This window comes from Mytilus edulis, chromosome 3 (genome assembly GCF_963676685.1).
Source record: "Mytilus edulis chromosome 3, xbMytEdul2.2, whole genome shotgun sequence".
NCBI lineage: Eukaryota > Metazoa > Mollusca > Bivalvia > Mytilida > Mytilidae > Mytilus > Mytilus edulis.
In genome coordinates this window covers 66600128-66617542 of record NC_092346.1, presented here as the reverse complement: position 1 = coordinate 66617542, position 17415 = coordinate 66600128, and the positions used below count along the sequence as shown (strand labels likewise).

Here is a 17415-nt window from a genome sequence, read left to right as displayed (position 1 = left end):
CATCAGACTGAGGTAAACAAAAATATCGGATTCCAGCGTCGGACAAGGATTAAATAATTATTCTAATGACGGTAAGAATTGTTTTGTTTTTTGTTTTCAAGTATCATACAAATTTATCATATTTTACAGAATTTTCATCTCATTGAAAAATGCATATTTATACATTTCTAGTTTTTGTACAAACTGCTTTCTTCCGTTATTTTATTAATCCGATTATTAGATTATTTATTAAAACACAATTTTAATGATAAAACACTGTACTCAAACAGTAGCGGATCCAGAGAGCGTAGAGGGTGTACGTTCCCCTAATTGATCGCAAAAAAATCTATGTTTTTTCACAGATATTTGTAGCCGATATTTATTCCTTTTTTCTATAGGTACCCCCTTTTTAAAATCGAAATTTAATCGGATCTTCGCAAAGGAAATGATAGTTTCACATTTCATTTTTTCACAACTTAAAGAAGAAACATTTAGTAATTGTTTCCAAAATTAGGGGAATTCGTAACAATTCTATATAGTTTGAAAAAGGTTTCTTAAAGGGAAACTTCGCAAAAAAATCAAAAATTGATATTATGTTTATTCTGTATAAAAATGCTCAAATTCATAGATATTAAAGTTTTATTCTGCTAGATAAGAGATCACCATCGATTTTAAATTTAGAGTATCAATTCTCTGCGGTCAGCCATTTTGTCACCTTCTTCGATTTGCAGTCACGATATGTCTAAGGACCAAAACTACAGTAAACCGATGTAGTCGTAATTGCGTGTCGATATCTCGTCAATCGTATGGTTGTTTTATCCGACTAGTTAACTAACTTGATACGGAAAATTTTCTTTTTTTTTTTTTAAATAACCATGATCTGTTATTTTTAGACTGATAATATAGGAATTTAATAGTGAAAAAGTCAAAATTTCAAATCATAAATAAGTCTTCCGTGAAACTTGAATTGTTTTCGGAAATCTAATTAGTTCATAATTCTTTTATGTAATAAACTTTATTCAAATAAATTAGGATCTTCGCTCCACTTATCACCCGCATGGCTAAAGGTATTACTCCCAAAGATATTGTAGGGGGTGTGAGGTGACACGTCCAGGTAGTTAAGCGATTTCCTGTCGAGTTTGCAAATTCATGCATCGTTTCACTTCTTAGTGTATTGATAAGTGTACACGGCCGATAACTTATAACTTTCCATTTTGAACTATTAGGTGTATAATATAGACCTCTATCTTGCGTGTCCGAAAGTGATATTACTAAACTCATACGCTTGCTTATGAATAACATTTCTGGTGAAAAGAAAATTATTTATAAAAATATAAATAATACCAAAAAAAAACCAAACAGATTTGATGAAATAAAAATCTATATACGTATTTTTTCCAAGGGTAAATTTGGTAAAATGTAATATATACTCGTTGTCAATGGTGAAGGCCAGAAATATTGATTTTAAAAAATGTACGCACTTGTCGACCATTCGTATATACGCCTGGATTATAAGTTACGGACCTATAGCGCAAATTAAAACATATACATGTATACATAGAACATAAGAAAGAAACATACATTTTGCGTAAATTGGGGTAAAAGTTTTGTAAAATGACAAGTCCACGTATGCCAACATGCAGTATGTAATCATCAAATGACGATAGACTATAGTATACCAAAAGAAGAAGAAGAAGAGATTTAAATACAGGTCGATATATAACTTTATTTGGCTCATCGAAGTTATGGACATTTATATATCACTTAGATTGTTCTCGAAAAAAGGAAGAAATTCGCCATCATCACAATTGTTCCGACATGCATGTAATATATACGCAACTGGAAGTACACTTATACCGAGGGATGTGAATATTTTCCAGGAAAACTATAGAGTATCAAAGTTTCAAATCAATTTCGGGATTTATTTTCTCTCTTGATATTCAATGACAGCAATTAAAAGAATAAACTGCTTGTCCGTTTTAGTGGGTACACATAATTTATTGCTTTTTGTTATGAAATGAAAACAAATGAAGATCTTGACCTTTTAGTACGTTTAACAGTTTCCTAAATATTTAAGAGGCGGATACATTTAAAAAAAAAAGGTGGAGCTTCAGCCATGGAATAACATGAACATGAATATGTTATACCATGGCTGAAGCTCCGCCTTTTTCCTTTGAATTCTAGTTGAGTTGCATATTTAATTAGCAAAGTATGGTACAACATTAATTTGCATATAATATACCATGGTTTTGCCTCACCACACTTTTTAAGCAAATTATTTCATAAAAACATCAAAGGAAAAAATCTAATTTATGTTACAAATACAATGTAATTCATGAAAGTATAGGTCTGTGTTTGGAAAGAATTTCAAGAGTAAAAGAGGATAGACCTTAATCATGCATCTATCAGACAACAACCCAACAACGTAAATAGCCAATGAGGAATTTGTCATTTTTTACAAAGCTCTATGCATGTTTGATGTTTGATGTGGAACTTATTATTAAGATATAATAGTATATAAAGGGGAGCATATTTTAGTAAGGAGTTCTCTCCTCTTTGTACAGTACTACCACAGAATCCCTTTTCAATTAATCTGTCAATAAATTAGGGTATATCAGTATCTGTCATGGTACAAATAAAGTAAGGTACTGATATTCAGATGATACCAGACTTATTGCCGATTTATTCCTTTACTATCATAAATATATACATTTTACCTTTGGACTAAATAGAGATCTAATAACATATCAATTTGTTGCATTGTTTTAGCAATACACCTTGCTATCTAACAATGTCTAAATAATCTATATTTTCTCAATATGAAGGAATAACTGTCCGTTTTTACTAACTTCTTAGGAAATCAAACTACCTATAACGGTTTACTTTTATAAATTGTTATTTGGATGGAGAGTTGTCTCATTGGCACTCACACCACATCTTCCTATATCTATATATAGGTTTTTTTTTCTTTCTTTTCTTTCTTTTCTTTCCGAGTTTGAAACTATAGTTTCTAACATGAGAATATGATTTCAAAGCAGGTGGCGTTTCTTTCCTTTCTTTTTTTAGATTTGTACTGTCCCAAACTATTCTAGAGTATAGTCTGAATGTTTAAACTGTCTACTCTTTTCTATGGTACATTTAGAACATTCGAGTAGAATGTTTGTAAGAATTTAAAAAAATAAAAAGTTTAAAAATTTGGGAAATCATAAGATCAACTTTGCCGTGCAGTATTCGTGTTGCTATTAGAGTATATAAAGGTAAGTTATCATAATTTTGTTAGGATATAAAATTTCAGTAAATCATTTAATATGTCGAAAGGGTATTGCATGCATATGTTAAGAAGCTTTACTTGTATCGGTTGTAATACCGATTTTAAACGGGAACTGAATGTCTTTCCTAACTGACTTATTTTAACTGTGCTTCGTATGCTATTCATTTCAATATGAAAGATGATGGAGAGGAGAGTAGATTATCAATCTGTTGTCAAAATCTACAGCCCTTAACAAATCTTAGATAAAAAAGTAGGGAAGTTAAAAAAGAGAGCCGTATCAAAATAAATTAAATTATATTTCCAACTTCTATACACGAATACTGTGTACATTGCATTTCATTACAACTATTCTGTTTAGATACAAAGTTAAAACTTACACGTTTTTATTTCACAACTGTTAGATCCTGCGAGTAATGAGCCAGAACTTGATTGAAAGTATAAAATATATTAAATCCGATATATTTTCCCCAACCTTCAGTATTTGACAAGCAGCAGCAGTAATCGGTATTCAACATAACTTAATATATCATTATTTTGAAGTAAGATTTAACAGGACTTAACGTTACATTGACTAGCAATAACCTTTTCTCTTCACGACACATTTTACAATAAAAAATGTCTTGCGCTTTACTTATTATTTATTAGCTTAACATGTTAATCTCAGTAGTTACTTGTCATTATAAGACACAAAAAAAAAAATACATGTGCTTCCGCTTATACATGCTGAAAAAAGGGTAGGTACACAATGTAGGTAGGTAATATAATTTTTTATTTGACAAACATTTATAAGATGGTTAACGTTACAACTAGGGAATCAGTCTGACTATAACAATGCTTGTTCCGAAATGGCATCAAAGTTTTTGACGGAGGAACAAAAAAGGAAGGTAGGTAGGGTTAGCGGAAACGTGTATTATTTTTCGGCCTTATTTGCTAGGAAGGTTGACTACAAACACTAAATAGTCATTTTTGAAATATCATTATTTAGATTCAAAAGCCATGCATCAAAGAACTAAAGTATGTCAACTGAAACATACATCACCGTTGAAAAAACGTGTATATGATTGATATTTTCTCATTTTACAGTGAAATTTCTTAATGTGATATATCACAACATCAGCCCTGAAAAAAAGATACCAACATAAAAGTACAGTAAACATATTATTTCCTGATATTTTGTATTTACAATAATGACAGTAATTAGACCAAGAGCAGGTCAAATTAAACGATAACGAATGTTAAATTTTATGATTTTCGTGCAACCAGAGCGCTCTTCTGCATTGACCTTAATAAAAAAAAAAAACTCAAACCCAAACTAGAGAATTAACGTTGGTGGTCGTCTTCTTGTAGATAGCTTTCCGGTATTATGCACTAGCAAAGCAACTAAAATCCTGCGATTAATATAGGCTGTCACTAAACAATTAAAATTCCGTATATATTTACTTTTATTTGATCTCACTGTATTTCATACACAAATAACACCTAGCTTCTACCAACTCACTTTGATTCCAAACACACATTTCTAAGCCTATTTGACTATTACAATATATATGCAATGATTTTATCGGTAACAAGATAGACCAAAGGGGTAACAGGATAGAACTTATATATAGAGAATAATACATGGTAAATTCCGTATCATATGTCGTATCATCCCGAGACACAAATATCAGCCCAAGGGCCTTTAGGCCCGAGAGATGATATTGGTAGAGGGTGATACGGCATGTGATACGGATTTTGCCATGTTTTATACGCTTTATCATATATTTCAACAGAAGAGTATTATATTTTAAATATAATAGTATGAAATTCAAAACAGTGTAGCTGTGGCCATTGATTGACCCATCAAAATCATCCATTGACTGGGACAATTTACGTGAACGTTTGTCTGTAACAACCACTGTTCATGACGTACCTACGATAGACATTTAAACTGTGGGGTCAACAAAGGTTTCTTAACGCCTTTAATTATAAAATAATTAGAAAAATTAATCAGGAATAACCTTTGTGTTTTGATTTATATAATTGATATAAATCAAAATATCGTGTTATTTCTGATTAATTTTTCGAATTACTTTATTTAGGTGTTGAGAACCTTTGGTGACCCCATAGTTTAAGTGTCTTTAAAAAGTACATAGTGAGCATTGTTCGTTACATACAAACGTTCACCTAAATTGTCCCAGTCAATGAATGATTTTAATGTGTCAATCAATGGCCACAGCTACACTGTTTTGAATTTCATACTATGTGCCATGTCGTTAACATACGTTCTTGTTACCAAAAAAAAGTTAACCAAATTGCGAGGAAATTACTTGATGTTGGGTTTATTAGAAAGAGAGAAAAAATGCTAAACGTTCTTAACAATCTTAATTAGTTTATTAGACTAGAGTTGTTAGTGGACAGTTTTGTGGCTTTTAGTGGTTTTTTTACAGTACAACATGAAACATAGACAAATAATATATCATCACACAGAATGCAAATATATAGGATGTTTTACTCTTGAGACCATCTTATTGACCATGAAAACAAGCTTAAAATTTTATGATAATCTTTTCTGGATATTTTAACACAAAATATCTTGAGCATTATAACAGGAGAGACAAAATTTGCACCACCTACCAAAAATGTTTCCGTATATTCTTGAATGACGTTTTAAAGATTGCATCTCATTCTGTGTACTAAAACTTGGTCTTAAGTTTCCTTCGTTACGAATTTGGTTATTGTTCAACACAAACCTATAGATTTCAATTTTTGAAATATGCTTTGTCTCACTGTATTACATTTTAAACATGTTGAAAGTTAAAACAAAAATCCGTTAGTTGACTGCTTTTGGCACACTACACATACTTTAAAATAGTTATTTTGATGTTCATTGATAAACACACTTCTCGAGCTGGATTTAAATGGATCTTTTCTTATAGGTCTATATTTAAAATCAATTTTAGTCAATAAAATATAATACACACGTCAACACACTATAGAAATATTCGCATAGTCAAATATAATCTATTAATACAAATCCAATACGCTATATCAAAACATCTCATTTGAACTAAGGTGGCGATATCAAAATGGTAAGCATTTAGTTTTATACATTAACAACTAATATCTATTACTTAAATTGATTGTTCACGGTTTATGAGATATAATAGCGCAATAACTTTGTACATTATAGTTAAAAATTTCAAACTTTTTATTTACATTAGTCTTCTGTACATCAACTGGCGAGAAATTCAAATTAAAAGGTCGTTTAAAGTGCAATGTTTGTAGAAATAAAACGAAATCGATGACCCAGTCATGCGTTGCACAGCAAGTGTACGAATTTCAAGACGTCATACAGTAGAGATCACTTCTAACCTCTCATCAGATCTGTCAGAATCTATCAGGAGGACAATATGTAGAACTGTCATCCTGACACCTTTTAGACAGTTCTAGATAGAACAGTTCTAACCTAGAACTGATTTGGTCAGATCTACAACTGATAAAGACAGTTCGACATACAACAATGTAGAACTGATCCTGACAGTTCTACCCTAGAACAGATCCTGCCAGTTCTACCCTAGAACAGTTTTAGACAGTTCTACCTAGATCTTTGGTGAGTTCTACAACTTAAACAGTTCTACGCCCAGAACAGTTCTACGACTAGAACAGTTGTACGATTAGAACTGTTACGGCTAGAATTGATTTAGTCAGTTATATCCATTGAACACTTTTAAGAACTCTTTGTCTTTTTATATAAACACATCGAAGGAATATGATATATATTAAAACATTCTCATCACAGCACTGTTTTTACTGCAGTGACGTCAATTAGAACTGCTCTACAATCCTGACAGGTTTGGTCAGTTCTACGACTAGAACAGTTTTAGTGTCATGTGTACTATTGTTTGTCTGTTTGTCTTTTTCATTTTTAGCCATGGCGTTGTCAGTTTATTTTCAATTTATGAGTTTGACTGTCCCTTTGGTATCTTTCGTCCCTCTTTTAGACATTTCTGCTGACAGTTGTACGGTAATTGAACTGATTTATTCAGTTCTGTTGACAGTTCTGCGGATATCTTCAGAACTGATTTGGTCAGTTCTGTTGACAGTTCCACGACTTGAACTGATTTTGACAGATCTTCCTGGAATAGTTTTAGACAGTTCTACCCTAGAACTGATCCTGACAAATCTACCTATAACTGATTCTGGAAGTGCTACTTAGAACAGTTCTAGGTAGAACTTTTCTAGAACAGTTTAGAACAGTTCTATGACAGATCATTCTGACAGTTCTAATAAGAGGTTAGAAGTGATCTCCAATGTAATACATTGAAATGACATACATGATACATATACACTGACGTAATGAAATGACATACACTGACGTAATGAAATGACTAACATGACGTCATAAGTGTACAATATGACGTCTGCTGATAATTTACCGTTGCAATATGTGGTAAGATAATACATTTCATATTCTATAGTCATGTTCATCATATATGTAACCATTTCATCCGCTTTTATATGCTAACCCTTCCGGAGCACCTGAGTTCCCCACCAGTTTAGTTTTGTAGACTATCATTTTCGTCAGTTTTGTTTTTAGCCATGTTATTTTCAGTTCGTTTTCGACTTTTATATGAGTTTGACTATCCCTATTGGTATATGTTGCCTCTTTTTATTGTTATTCTAAAATGTACCAAAGAAACGAAAGGTACCAAAGGGATATTCAATTTTCATAAGTCGACGAGAAACTAACAACGCCATGCCAAAAAAAAAAAACAACCAAAAAGTGAAAGAAGTCTAAACAAAATACTTTGTATTTAATAGCATCTGTAATTTGGTTTGTGAGAACAAAGATATATATATATCTTAAGACACAAAAATGCAAAAAGACAAAACACTAATTTCGTTAAAAGTAAATCCTTTAATAGTATAACAAAACAGTGACAACAAAACTTATGCTATAGGATAATGTCCGAGCTTTTCATACACACATTTATTTCACAACAAAACTAATTGACAATAGCAATCAACATCATTGTCTTTTACCTAATATATATAAGTAATATTACCAAAGAAATAATGGAATCAATATTCAATTTGTTTTAAGAATTTAAAAAAAAACTTGAAATAGTTTGACCATGATTCATTTTCGAAAAGCGTCTGACGAGGCAATCAGTAATTGTAATTAGTGGTTATCATTTTGTTATAATAGATTTGATTTTCAGAACAGTGTATTTTTTATATTTTTTTTCCAGACAGACCCAAAAGAACAACTGAACTTAGGTATGTTCCATTTCAAGCATGATGTTAGATTTATTTAATATTAAAATATATAAAACATATATGGAAATTAATACATCAGACAACAGTCCTAAGACATACTTTGCTGTTACAAAATGATAGAAATTATTATAAATTAAGGAATGTATCTCCCTCGTGCAAAGCTCTGATTCCTTTCACGGATTCGGCTATACTTTTTGGACCTTTTGGATTATAGCTCTTCATCTTTTATATAAGCTTTGGATTTCAAATATTTTGGCTACGAGCATCACTGAAGAGACATGGATTGTCGAAATGCGCATCTGGTGCAAGAAAATTGGTACCGTTAATTTTATTGAAAGTTTCAATCTTTTGGACAGTAATTGCACTTTCAATAATCATAAGTACTAGTACTTCATTTGTACAGAGTTTTTATCGTTTTCATTTGTGTATTAACTGCATCATAGTAGACATGTTTAACAGGAATTACATTTTACAGAATAACTTAAATTTCTCTATAGAGTGTCCGTTACCATGGCAACCACTCGTATTTTTCCACTCACATTTTTTTAGCGGAATTCAGGTACTGCTTCTTCTATGCCATTTATAGATAAAATCTGAAACCCTCATAAATCACATGTATATGGCAGTCTGTCTGGTTCTTATAAAGAGCTGTACTTAACACTTTTAAAAGTTTGACTACTGGTATTAAATTTTGAATACACTTTACAGAGTTTAAAGAAGCATTTTTAATGGTTGATAAAACTGATACGGGAATTATACCAAAAACAGAACTAGGAAAATGTGTCCGAGCCTTAGGACTGAATCCTCCAGAAATAGAAATCTCAGCTATTCAAGCAACAGTTGACCCCGAAGGTAAACATTCATGTGCAGAACATATATGGTTGAAAAATGCCGATTCCATAGCAGGATATAAATATGCCGTGATTTTATCTTTAATAATACTAGTATAAAAAAAAAGAGGTGCCACTGAGGTGGTATGATTGCCAATGAGACAATCATACATCAAAGTTCAAATGAAAACTTTCCACGTTTTTTTTTAATTACAATGTTTATTGTAAATAATCTTAAATCTGAAAGAATTGAGAAAGTCAAAGAGACAGCAATCCGACCTAAGAGTAGAAACAGCATAGGGCCACATATTAGACTTCAACGATACGAGGAAATTCCTAATAATGTAATTTAATATCAGTTCAGCGAAATCGACGTCACACTTATCTCCGAAACATGTAAAAGAACTAAAATAAAAATCCAAAAGACTTACAAAGGTCAGAGTTGGAATATTTAACTTACAAAAATGTAACTTAACAGTATCTACTATCTTTTACAAATGATTAAGATACATATGCATTATTTTTTTGGCTATCTTTTATTTGCTTTTCAATTGTCAGGATTTTACAATACCCCTACAATCACCACCTGATTATGGGTGTTGGGGTAAACATTCAAAAATATGTATAAGAATATCCATTTTGTTTTTTAAAAATTCATATCCATGATAAAGAATATAGTTATTGAAGAAAAAACTAGCTACTCGCTCTCACACTTTCTCTCACTACTAATATTACAGATGTATCTCTAGTAAAAAAATAATTGTAAATAAAGTTTACATGTTATGTTTTTTGTTGAAACATTTTTTGAATTCATCTTGAACATGAATGACATTTGCCACAGGACGTATCAGCAATGTCTGATGTTTTCGGACTCGTTTCTAAAATTAAGATACTAAAAGTGCATGAATCTTTACAGGTAATGAAACAATAGACTATGAGACGTTTCTTTCCTATGTTGAGACCAAGTCTAAAGAAGTTCACCCAGACGACGAACTACGAGAAGCTTTACGTGTTTTTGATAGAGATGACAATGGATACATAAGTGCAGAGGAGTTAAAACGAATGATGCTAACATCCGGTGAAAGTTTAACGGAAGAGGAAGCAGATGAGATGATGAAATTGGCAGACAAGGAAGGAAATGGACGAGTAAACTATGATGGTAACTATAATATATATGTAACACTCCCAAACGTGTCCTTCCTCCCAAACGTGTCCGATTCTCCCAAACGTGTCTTTTCTCCCTAAACGTGTCCGAAGTGTACACTATTTCCCAAACGTGTCCGATTTCATAACCCCCAAACGTGTCCGATAATTGTTGTTCGCCAAAACGTGTCCAATATTTAACGCCAAAACGTTACACGTCTTTTAGCGCTTTTACATGTATCTCTTAAATAAAATCGCTGATAATGTTTACGACAATTCTATGATGGAAGACACACGTGATGAAGATGTCATTTATCAGATTAAGTTAGTTCGATGTAGGTTTTTAATGATTATAATAATTGCAAAATTAATCTGTTATTATTAAGTAACTTTGACTGCAGTTGTTTATTGTCCAGTTGCAAGTATTTCATATTCGTTTAGAGCGAACATACACATAGTTCTGGAGTTGAATTAATCGTTAACTTTGTTAATTATTTTGTACTTATAAACTCCGATGATGCCTTTTATATTTATCCGAATATTGCATGGCGGGGTTTTAACAGTATTTTTTTAAACGTTTGTCAATAGTTTGTGTGTATTTCAAAAGCCCATCAAATTATAAACTTGTTATCCGGGTTTTTAATAAATTTTAGGTTTCCACCATCACTAAAGGCACACGATAAGAAACATAACGTCCAGTGCCAAATATTTCATGCATAAGTTTTATAGATTCTTTTTTTATGAATATTACTGTTATGTGATCAACGCAGGTTTTAAATGCAAATTTATTTTGTAGTGTATAAATAAACTTTAGAATGTTGATAACGTATTGTCCAGTTGCAAGTACTTTTTATAATTAATTTTGGGACACACAGCTATTCTATGCTGGAGTATTTCCTAAGTCATAGTTATCTCGAGCACGAATCCTTTTCAATATACAGTATGAACAAGAGAACAGAATTGCCACAAAAGAAATTTAAGAGATTGTTGGTGGATATCACACTTTTCCAAAAGCTAATTGTATAAATAACTGTGTTTGAGAGTATATGGTGCTTACAATTTATATCCAATTTCAACGACTTGTTCGGTTGTTTTCAGAATAAATGTTTCTCTGTGCCAATCCTTATACTAGTAGATTTGACATTCTAGTATGAACTTGAAAAACCAAACATTTCAAAGTAACGAAACCTGAAAGTACAAAAGTTATGTTATGCTTATTTGGTTCAGTTTTAATTACCTTTGCCTTAGAACTAGAGTGAGAAACAATGGGTCATATCATATTATATATTTTTATTATTACAAATTACTTACTTTATTTGCTGTGATATTTTACATTAATCAATTAAATCAAAATCAATCACATTAAGTACTTTGTTTAACCATTTTTTGATTTACATTACATTATGTTTGAAAATTTATACTGCAATTATTCCGCTCATTGTGGGCGCCATGATTGGCAAATAAAATATTTGTTTGTTTGTTTGTTTGTTGTTTATAACTTGATATTTTTTTAGTTTACTTGCATTGTCCCTCTAGCTTTTATTATTAAAAACACATACATATACACGATACGCATATATTCATCGACATTTGTTTTTTTAATGTCCCCTTGGTGTGTTCGGTTTCTTCTTGTGTAGCATATGTCCAATAATTTGTATGTTTGCTATTGTAATTAATGATTTCTTTTTCTATTTCAGACTTTGTTAATATGATGCTATCCGTTTGATTACTACAACACAGTGTTATGCATTTTTACAAACATGTATGCTGCAAAGTGTTCTGAACTGCATGAAAAGTCTATGGTTATAGCATTTGAAATCAAAATGAAATTCATGGCAGACATATATATATATTTACTGAATATTAATTCAAGGTTAAACAGACAATACAACTTCTGAAATAAAGCACTTTCCGTTGCAGGATGCTTGATTTATTCATTATACCCGTCTGCTCGATGTCTGTTCGTCCGCCACAAATTGGGTTTTTGGATTTAATGATATTTAAAGTACTGCTTCACCAAATCTTTTGAAAATAAATGTCTTTGACAAAAAAATATAGGACATGTTTGAAATTGTTTTTTTTGGAGATTTTGGCTTTTACCGATCTAGATTTCTGTCCATTAAGCCTCGGTCACACCTTACCGGATAGCTCGAACGGACGCCTAACGAATTACTTTTTTTTCAATCCGTTCATGTCCGTTAGACGTCCGTTCTTATCCGTTAGACGTCCGTCCATATCCGTTGCATGTCCGTCAAGCGTACGTTTTATCCTTCGACGTCTGTTCTGTCCGGTGGAAAATTTTGAGCATGTTCAAAACTTTGAACTGACGTCCAACGGATAAAATGTCCGTTGAACGTCCGTTGGGCGTCCGTTTTATACGGTACTCGTCTGTTTCGTTTCCGTTTTGTATCCGTTACGTGTCCATTATACATCCGTTGGAGGTCTGGAAGATAAATTCACCAACGGACTTCTACCGGATGTTAAACGGATAAAACGGATGTTGCACGGATGAGAAACGTACTTCTACCGTACGTATAGCAGATAAAACGGATGATGAACGGATCTGAAACGCCGGGATAAATGCCAATTGAAAATTACGCGCGAGAAATGCCAATTATTGGTATATCAGATTTCTTAAGGTTCATAAATTCATAATTGATCTTAGAGTATAGGCAAGTCTTCACAATTAAGCAGTTCTTATTCAGGCCAGACAATGCCCTTCGGTGGAATTTTGAAGAACAAACCAAAACCAGTTACACAGAAACATTTTGAATATTTATGCGATTTGCATGTATTATTATTGTCGACTTTGATTTTTCCGTAAATCTTGTTCATCCGTTTTATCCGGTACGCTTCCGTTAGGTGTCCGTTTTATGCGTTACTCGTCCGGTGTGTGTCCGTTATGCATCCGTTACAAGTTCGTTTTATTCGTTCAGTACATCAACGTACTCCCAACGGATAACAATTTTGTCAAAGGACAACTTTTACTTTCATCCGTTAGGCGTCCGTTCGTGCTATCCGGTAAGGTGTACCCGAGGCTTTACTTACCTTTTTAAGTAATGAGTTTATTCGTCTTCTGGATATCGTAGTTCGAGATTGCTGTCGAACAACTGTTTTGACAAACTTCCCAGCAGCTCAAACTCCGATCCGCATACTACTCTTCCCTAGTGGAGTAAAGGAAAATAGTTCCGGAACGAAAACGATCACTGTACAGAGTATGCTGTTTTGTCACACAGGCTTGTGCCGTGCAAAACACCCGTTGGACGTCAGAGCAATCTCGAACTTGGATATCGATGATAATAAAAATACTTCTGGATCAAAACTCAAACACAATGTCATAGACCATAAAATATAGGTCCAGATTGTTTTTTATGGTTTAAAAGTTGTGCGTCGTAAAAGTTACATTTAAGATTTGCATAGTACCAATTGATCAACTCATTTGCAATCTGACCACAATTCCATGGAGGTTATATTGAATTTTGATGGTGTGACATTTATCGAGTTATGCCGCTTAGTTTCTTTTAATATTTAATAGTTTGTGTTATCAGAGTAGTTCCTGACCATGTCTTTAAGCATTTGAACACTTATTTTTTTTTCTCAGCAGAAATTGTACAAGTAATTACTTGTATGTTGGCATCGTACAAGTAATTACCTGTACAAAGTTTTTGTGGTTGCACATGTACACGACATATACAAACATGCATTTAGGTTCAATATGTTCATTACAGTATAAATTACCAGAAACTCACATCATATAACTTTAAATGAATTAAGACGGATCTTTTCTCAGTTTGGCATAAAAACTAATATAGGGATTCAAATCAAAACAGTACTAAGCCTGATGAAGTCTGTGTGGATCCTTAAGGAATACCTGCAACCTGTTTATTTTTGGTTTTCATTTGTATTTGTGTTTTTGCCTCTTATAAGAACAATATAATTAGTTTTCGAAAGATATTAGCAAAATTATGATAATTTGTACGACAGCATCCTGATTCAATCTTCTACTTCCGTCAGTTTATCTAAATATCTAAATACTCACGAGTACTCGACTATTCGAAGTAATGAAGGTTTCATTGTAAAAAGAGTTTTTAATTGGAAAATATTTGGTAATTTTGTTTTCTCTTTTGTTGCCTTTTTAAGGTATAAGACGTGAGTAATACAAAAGGCAATTTAATACATATCACAGGTTAACGATCTGTGTACAATCAAATGCTGTACTGTTATCCCTTTCGCATGATTATGAATGTTATGAGTGCAACCACAAATGTTATTCAGCGCCGATAATCTTGCTTACAAACGTTAATGGAATACTTTTTGTGTTACGACAAAAGGAAAATATTTAATATTGCTTAGGGGGAGTACATATCAAAAACAATTTATTCGTATGAGAGTTTTAGAATGCATTCGTTGTCATCCCTAATGACTGGTAAAATATAAAACCGTAATTTGAAAATAACTCCACTTGTAAGAAAATATTAAAAAGTGTAATTTCATTTCCATCTTTTCGTGTTTAATCATTCTTTAAGCAATTAATTGTAAGACATGTCCTTCAAATTTAATTTTTTAAGGGTAAGGGGAATTGTGAGCGATTCACTTATTTGCAGCTCAAATGTTTGAGTTATTTTCTTTGTGATGTTGGAAATCTGTAGGCTGATGTATTGTCGCCGACATAGTGTTAGAAGACACGATTCATTTCCGTATCAGCCAGACTAAAAAGTAAAATCACAAAAATACAGAATTTCGAGGAAAATTCAAAAACGGAAAGTCCCTAATCAAACACATCAAACGAAAGGATAAATGTCATATTCCTGACTTTTCTATGTAGAAAATAGTGGATTTAACCTGGTTTTAAAGCTAGCTTAATATCTCACTTGTATGACAGTCACATCAAATTCCAATGTATACTTTTAATCATTGCGAGCTTTCTTCGAAACGATCTTATTATATATGCTTTGATACGATAACTATTTTTTACAAGATAACATTTTTGTTCGCAATGGAGATTCCATATATCTTTAACAGGAAGCTCAATTGATATCAAATTTTACGACAAAAGAGAGGATTTTTAATCTGAAGTCGTTAGTTATACATTTTTCGATGGTGACGTTCCCTTGTCAAATTATCTGAAAACCAAACAATAAGAACGTCGCCGGAGTAATATACTAAAAAAAGACCAATAGCATTGCAAAATCCGTGCAAGGAATCTGCGCTATGGCCGACGAGAATGCCTCTCTTAAATTCTATAGTTACCTTATTATATAACAGCTTTTTGAAATAAAACAATATCCGCATTTTCATCCCAGCACCAAAACTAAACCATGTTACATCTTATTCGGGGCGATAACGTCGAGCTTGACATAATGTTCACGCGCTTGTCTATTGCTGAAGAACGTACGTACGTATCTATTTAGATACCTGTCCTGGTTTTAAAAAGATGAAAAAATACCAAATGGGGCAATAAAAACTTTAGACCGAAAATAAACACTCAACAATATGGCCAAAATAATAAAAAAAAAGTTAACAAATAACAGCAGTCATAAAAACACTGCCAACTGTAAACTTAGCAACATGCTACATTTTTTGTACTTATACTTTTCTGAGCTATTTGCTTCTTATTTAGAGCTTGCTTTGTATTTTACAACCATCAGTGCTGTTTCAGGTTTCTCAAATGATTTGTAATGCATTTAGTTTGTGTATTTGGTCATTCTTCAGCTACAAAATTTAATGAATGTTATTATTATAGTCCGTTGCAGGAGCTTTTCAAAGCTCATGCTGCCAAACGGTACCAATTTTTCTGCACCATATACGCATTTTAACAATAATTGGCTTTTCAGTGATGCATATATTTGTTGACTTTAATGAACGATATTCATTTGATAACAGTAAATTGGTGAAAAATACACTGGCTATTAACCAATCAAAACCCCGGATTCTCACATAAGGTGTAATTATAATTAAAATTTACTGACTATTTTTTTTCCATAGGTTCATCTACTGTGAAAAATCTTAAGACATATAACAGCATACAATTGTGTGTTTTTTTCTGATTTAGCGAATAAGTAAAGACACTTTTTTTACTAATTGAATGATAAATAATGTATTAGTCTAAAGCTGTTACATTTGTACTATCAAGAGGATACGCTTAATATCGGTAAGAACAGGGTGTCTTAAGATAATTACAGTTGATTTCATTGAGTGTGTATCTAAAGGGAAATATCTTTCATTAGCTTGATTGCTAGCTGAACCATGAAGTCATTGATAGGTAAGGTATACTACCTTCCTTTCGAAGAAGCCTAGTCCTAGTAGATTCGTTATCTGTCGGACTAGTCTATTGTTAAGGGAGGGTAGTTTACCTAACCTAATAATGACTTCACGGTTCAGCTAGCAAGCAAGCTAACCAAAAATGTTGTCTTTGGCTACACACTCAATGAAATCGGCTGTAAGACTTATTTAATAACTGCTAGTTTATTACATACTCTATATGTATTTAGTATATAATAATCTGTTAAACATATGCATTAACCAGAGAAAAATTATGTTCAGAAATTTCTTTTTATACTTCTTCATGACAATAATTTTCAGTTACATGTAAATATACATATTAACTCGAATTGATTTTGGAAAATATATATTATTTAAACCTGTCATATATTTTTAATCATTTGTATTGCTTATTAGTTTATCACAAATCAGAGTAGATATTATTGTCATGTGCGATTATATTGATAAAAAATCAATATCAATATAATATAGTTATATAATAGTTTCGATACTTTCACCAGCATGTCGAAACAGGTAAGACAATGTATAATATATTTGATTGTTACCTATACGGATTTGGTGGTTTTAATTTTTCTAATCCACGTTTAATCATCTGTATGCCTATTTTTATAAAGTATTGTATTATGTTACAATACAATTACCATTTTT

General features: G+C 32.0%; 2 protein-coding genes across 3 annotated transcripts in view; both read left to right on the top strand.

The window, feature by feature from the left end:
* LOC139517169 (calmodulin-like) overlaps positions 1 to 1782 on the top strand; it is a 28605-nt gene extending 26823 nt beyond the window's left edge. The window contains exon 6 of the mRNA XM_071307889.1: positions 540 to 1782. The gene's annotated coding sequence lies outside the window, so the exon portion shown is untranslated. The remainder of the gene's footprint in view (positions 1 to 539) is intronic.
* Positions 1783 to 6207: 4425 nt separating this feature from the next.
* LOC139517168 (uncharacterized) lies at positions 6208 to 12407 on the top strand. Of its 2 annotated transcripts, none has more exons than XM_071307888.1 (5): positions 6208 to 6321; positions 8485 to 8512; positions 9221 to 9364; positions 10259 to 10501; positions 12183 to 12407. In XM_071307888.1, the coding sequence occupies exons 1-5, from the start codon at positions 6319 to 6321 to the stop codon at positions 12209 to 12211; spliced, it is 447 nt and encodes a 148-aa protein (XP_071163989.1). In that variant the 5' UTR covers positions 6208 to 6318; the 3' UTR covers positions 12212 to 12407. The 2 variants fall into 2 exon arrangements, with proteins under 2 accessions (XP_071163989.1, XP_071163988.1); XM_071307887.1 differs by lacking the exon at positions 6208 to 6321 and adding an exon at positions 7597 to 7682.
* Positions 12408 to 17415: the final 5008 nt, after the last annotated feature.

What these genes read in the sequence shown, in the direction of transcription:
- LOC139517168 (XM_071307887.1), top strand. Translation starts at nt 7,647, where the DNA reads ATGACGTCTGCTGATAATTTACCGTTGCAATATGTG. An exon ending in ATTTACCGTTGCAATATGTG is followed by an intron (nt 7,683 to 8,484) that starts GTAAGATAATAC and finishes TTTTTTTTCCAG; the next exon opens with ACAGACCCAAAAGAACAACT. An exon ending in AGCAACAGTTGACCCCGAAG is followed by an intron (nt 9,365 to 10,258) that starts GTAAACATTCAT and finishes GAATCTTTACAG; the next exon opens with GTAATGAAACAATAGACTAT.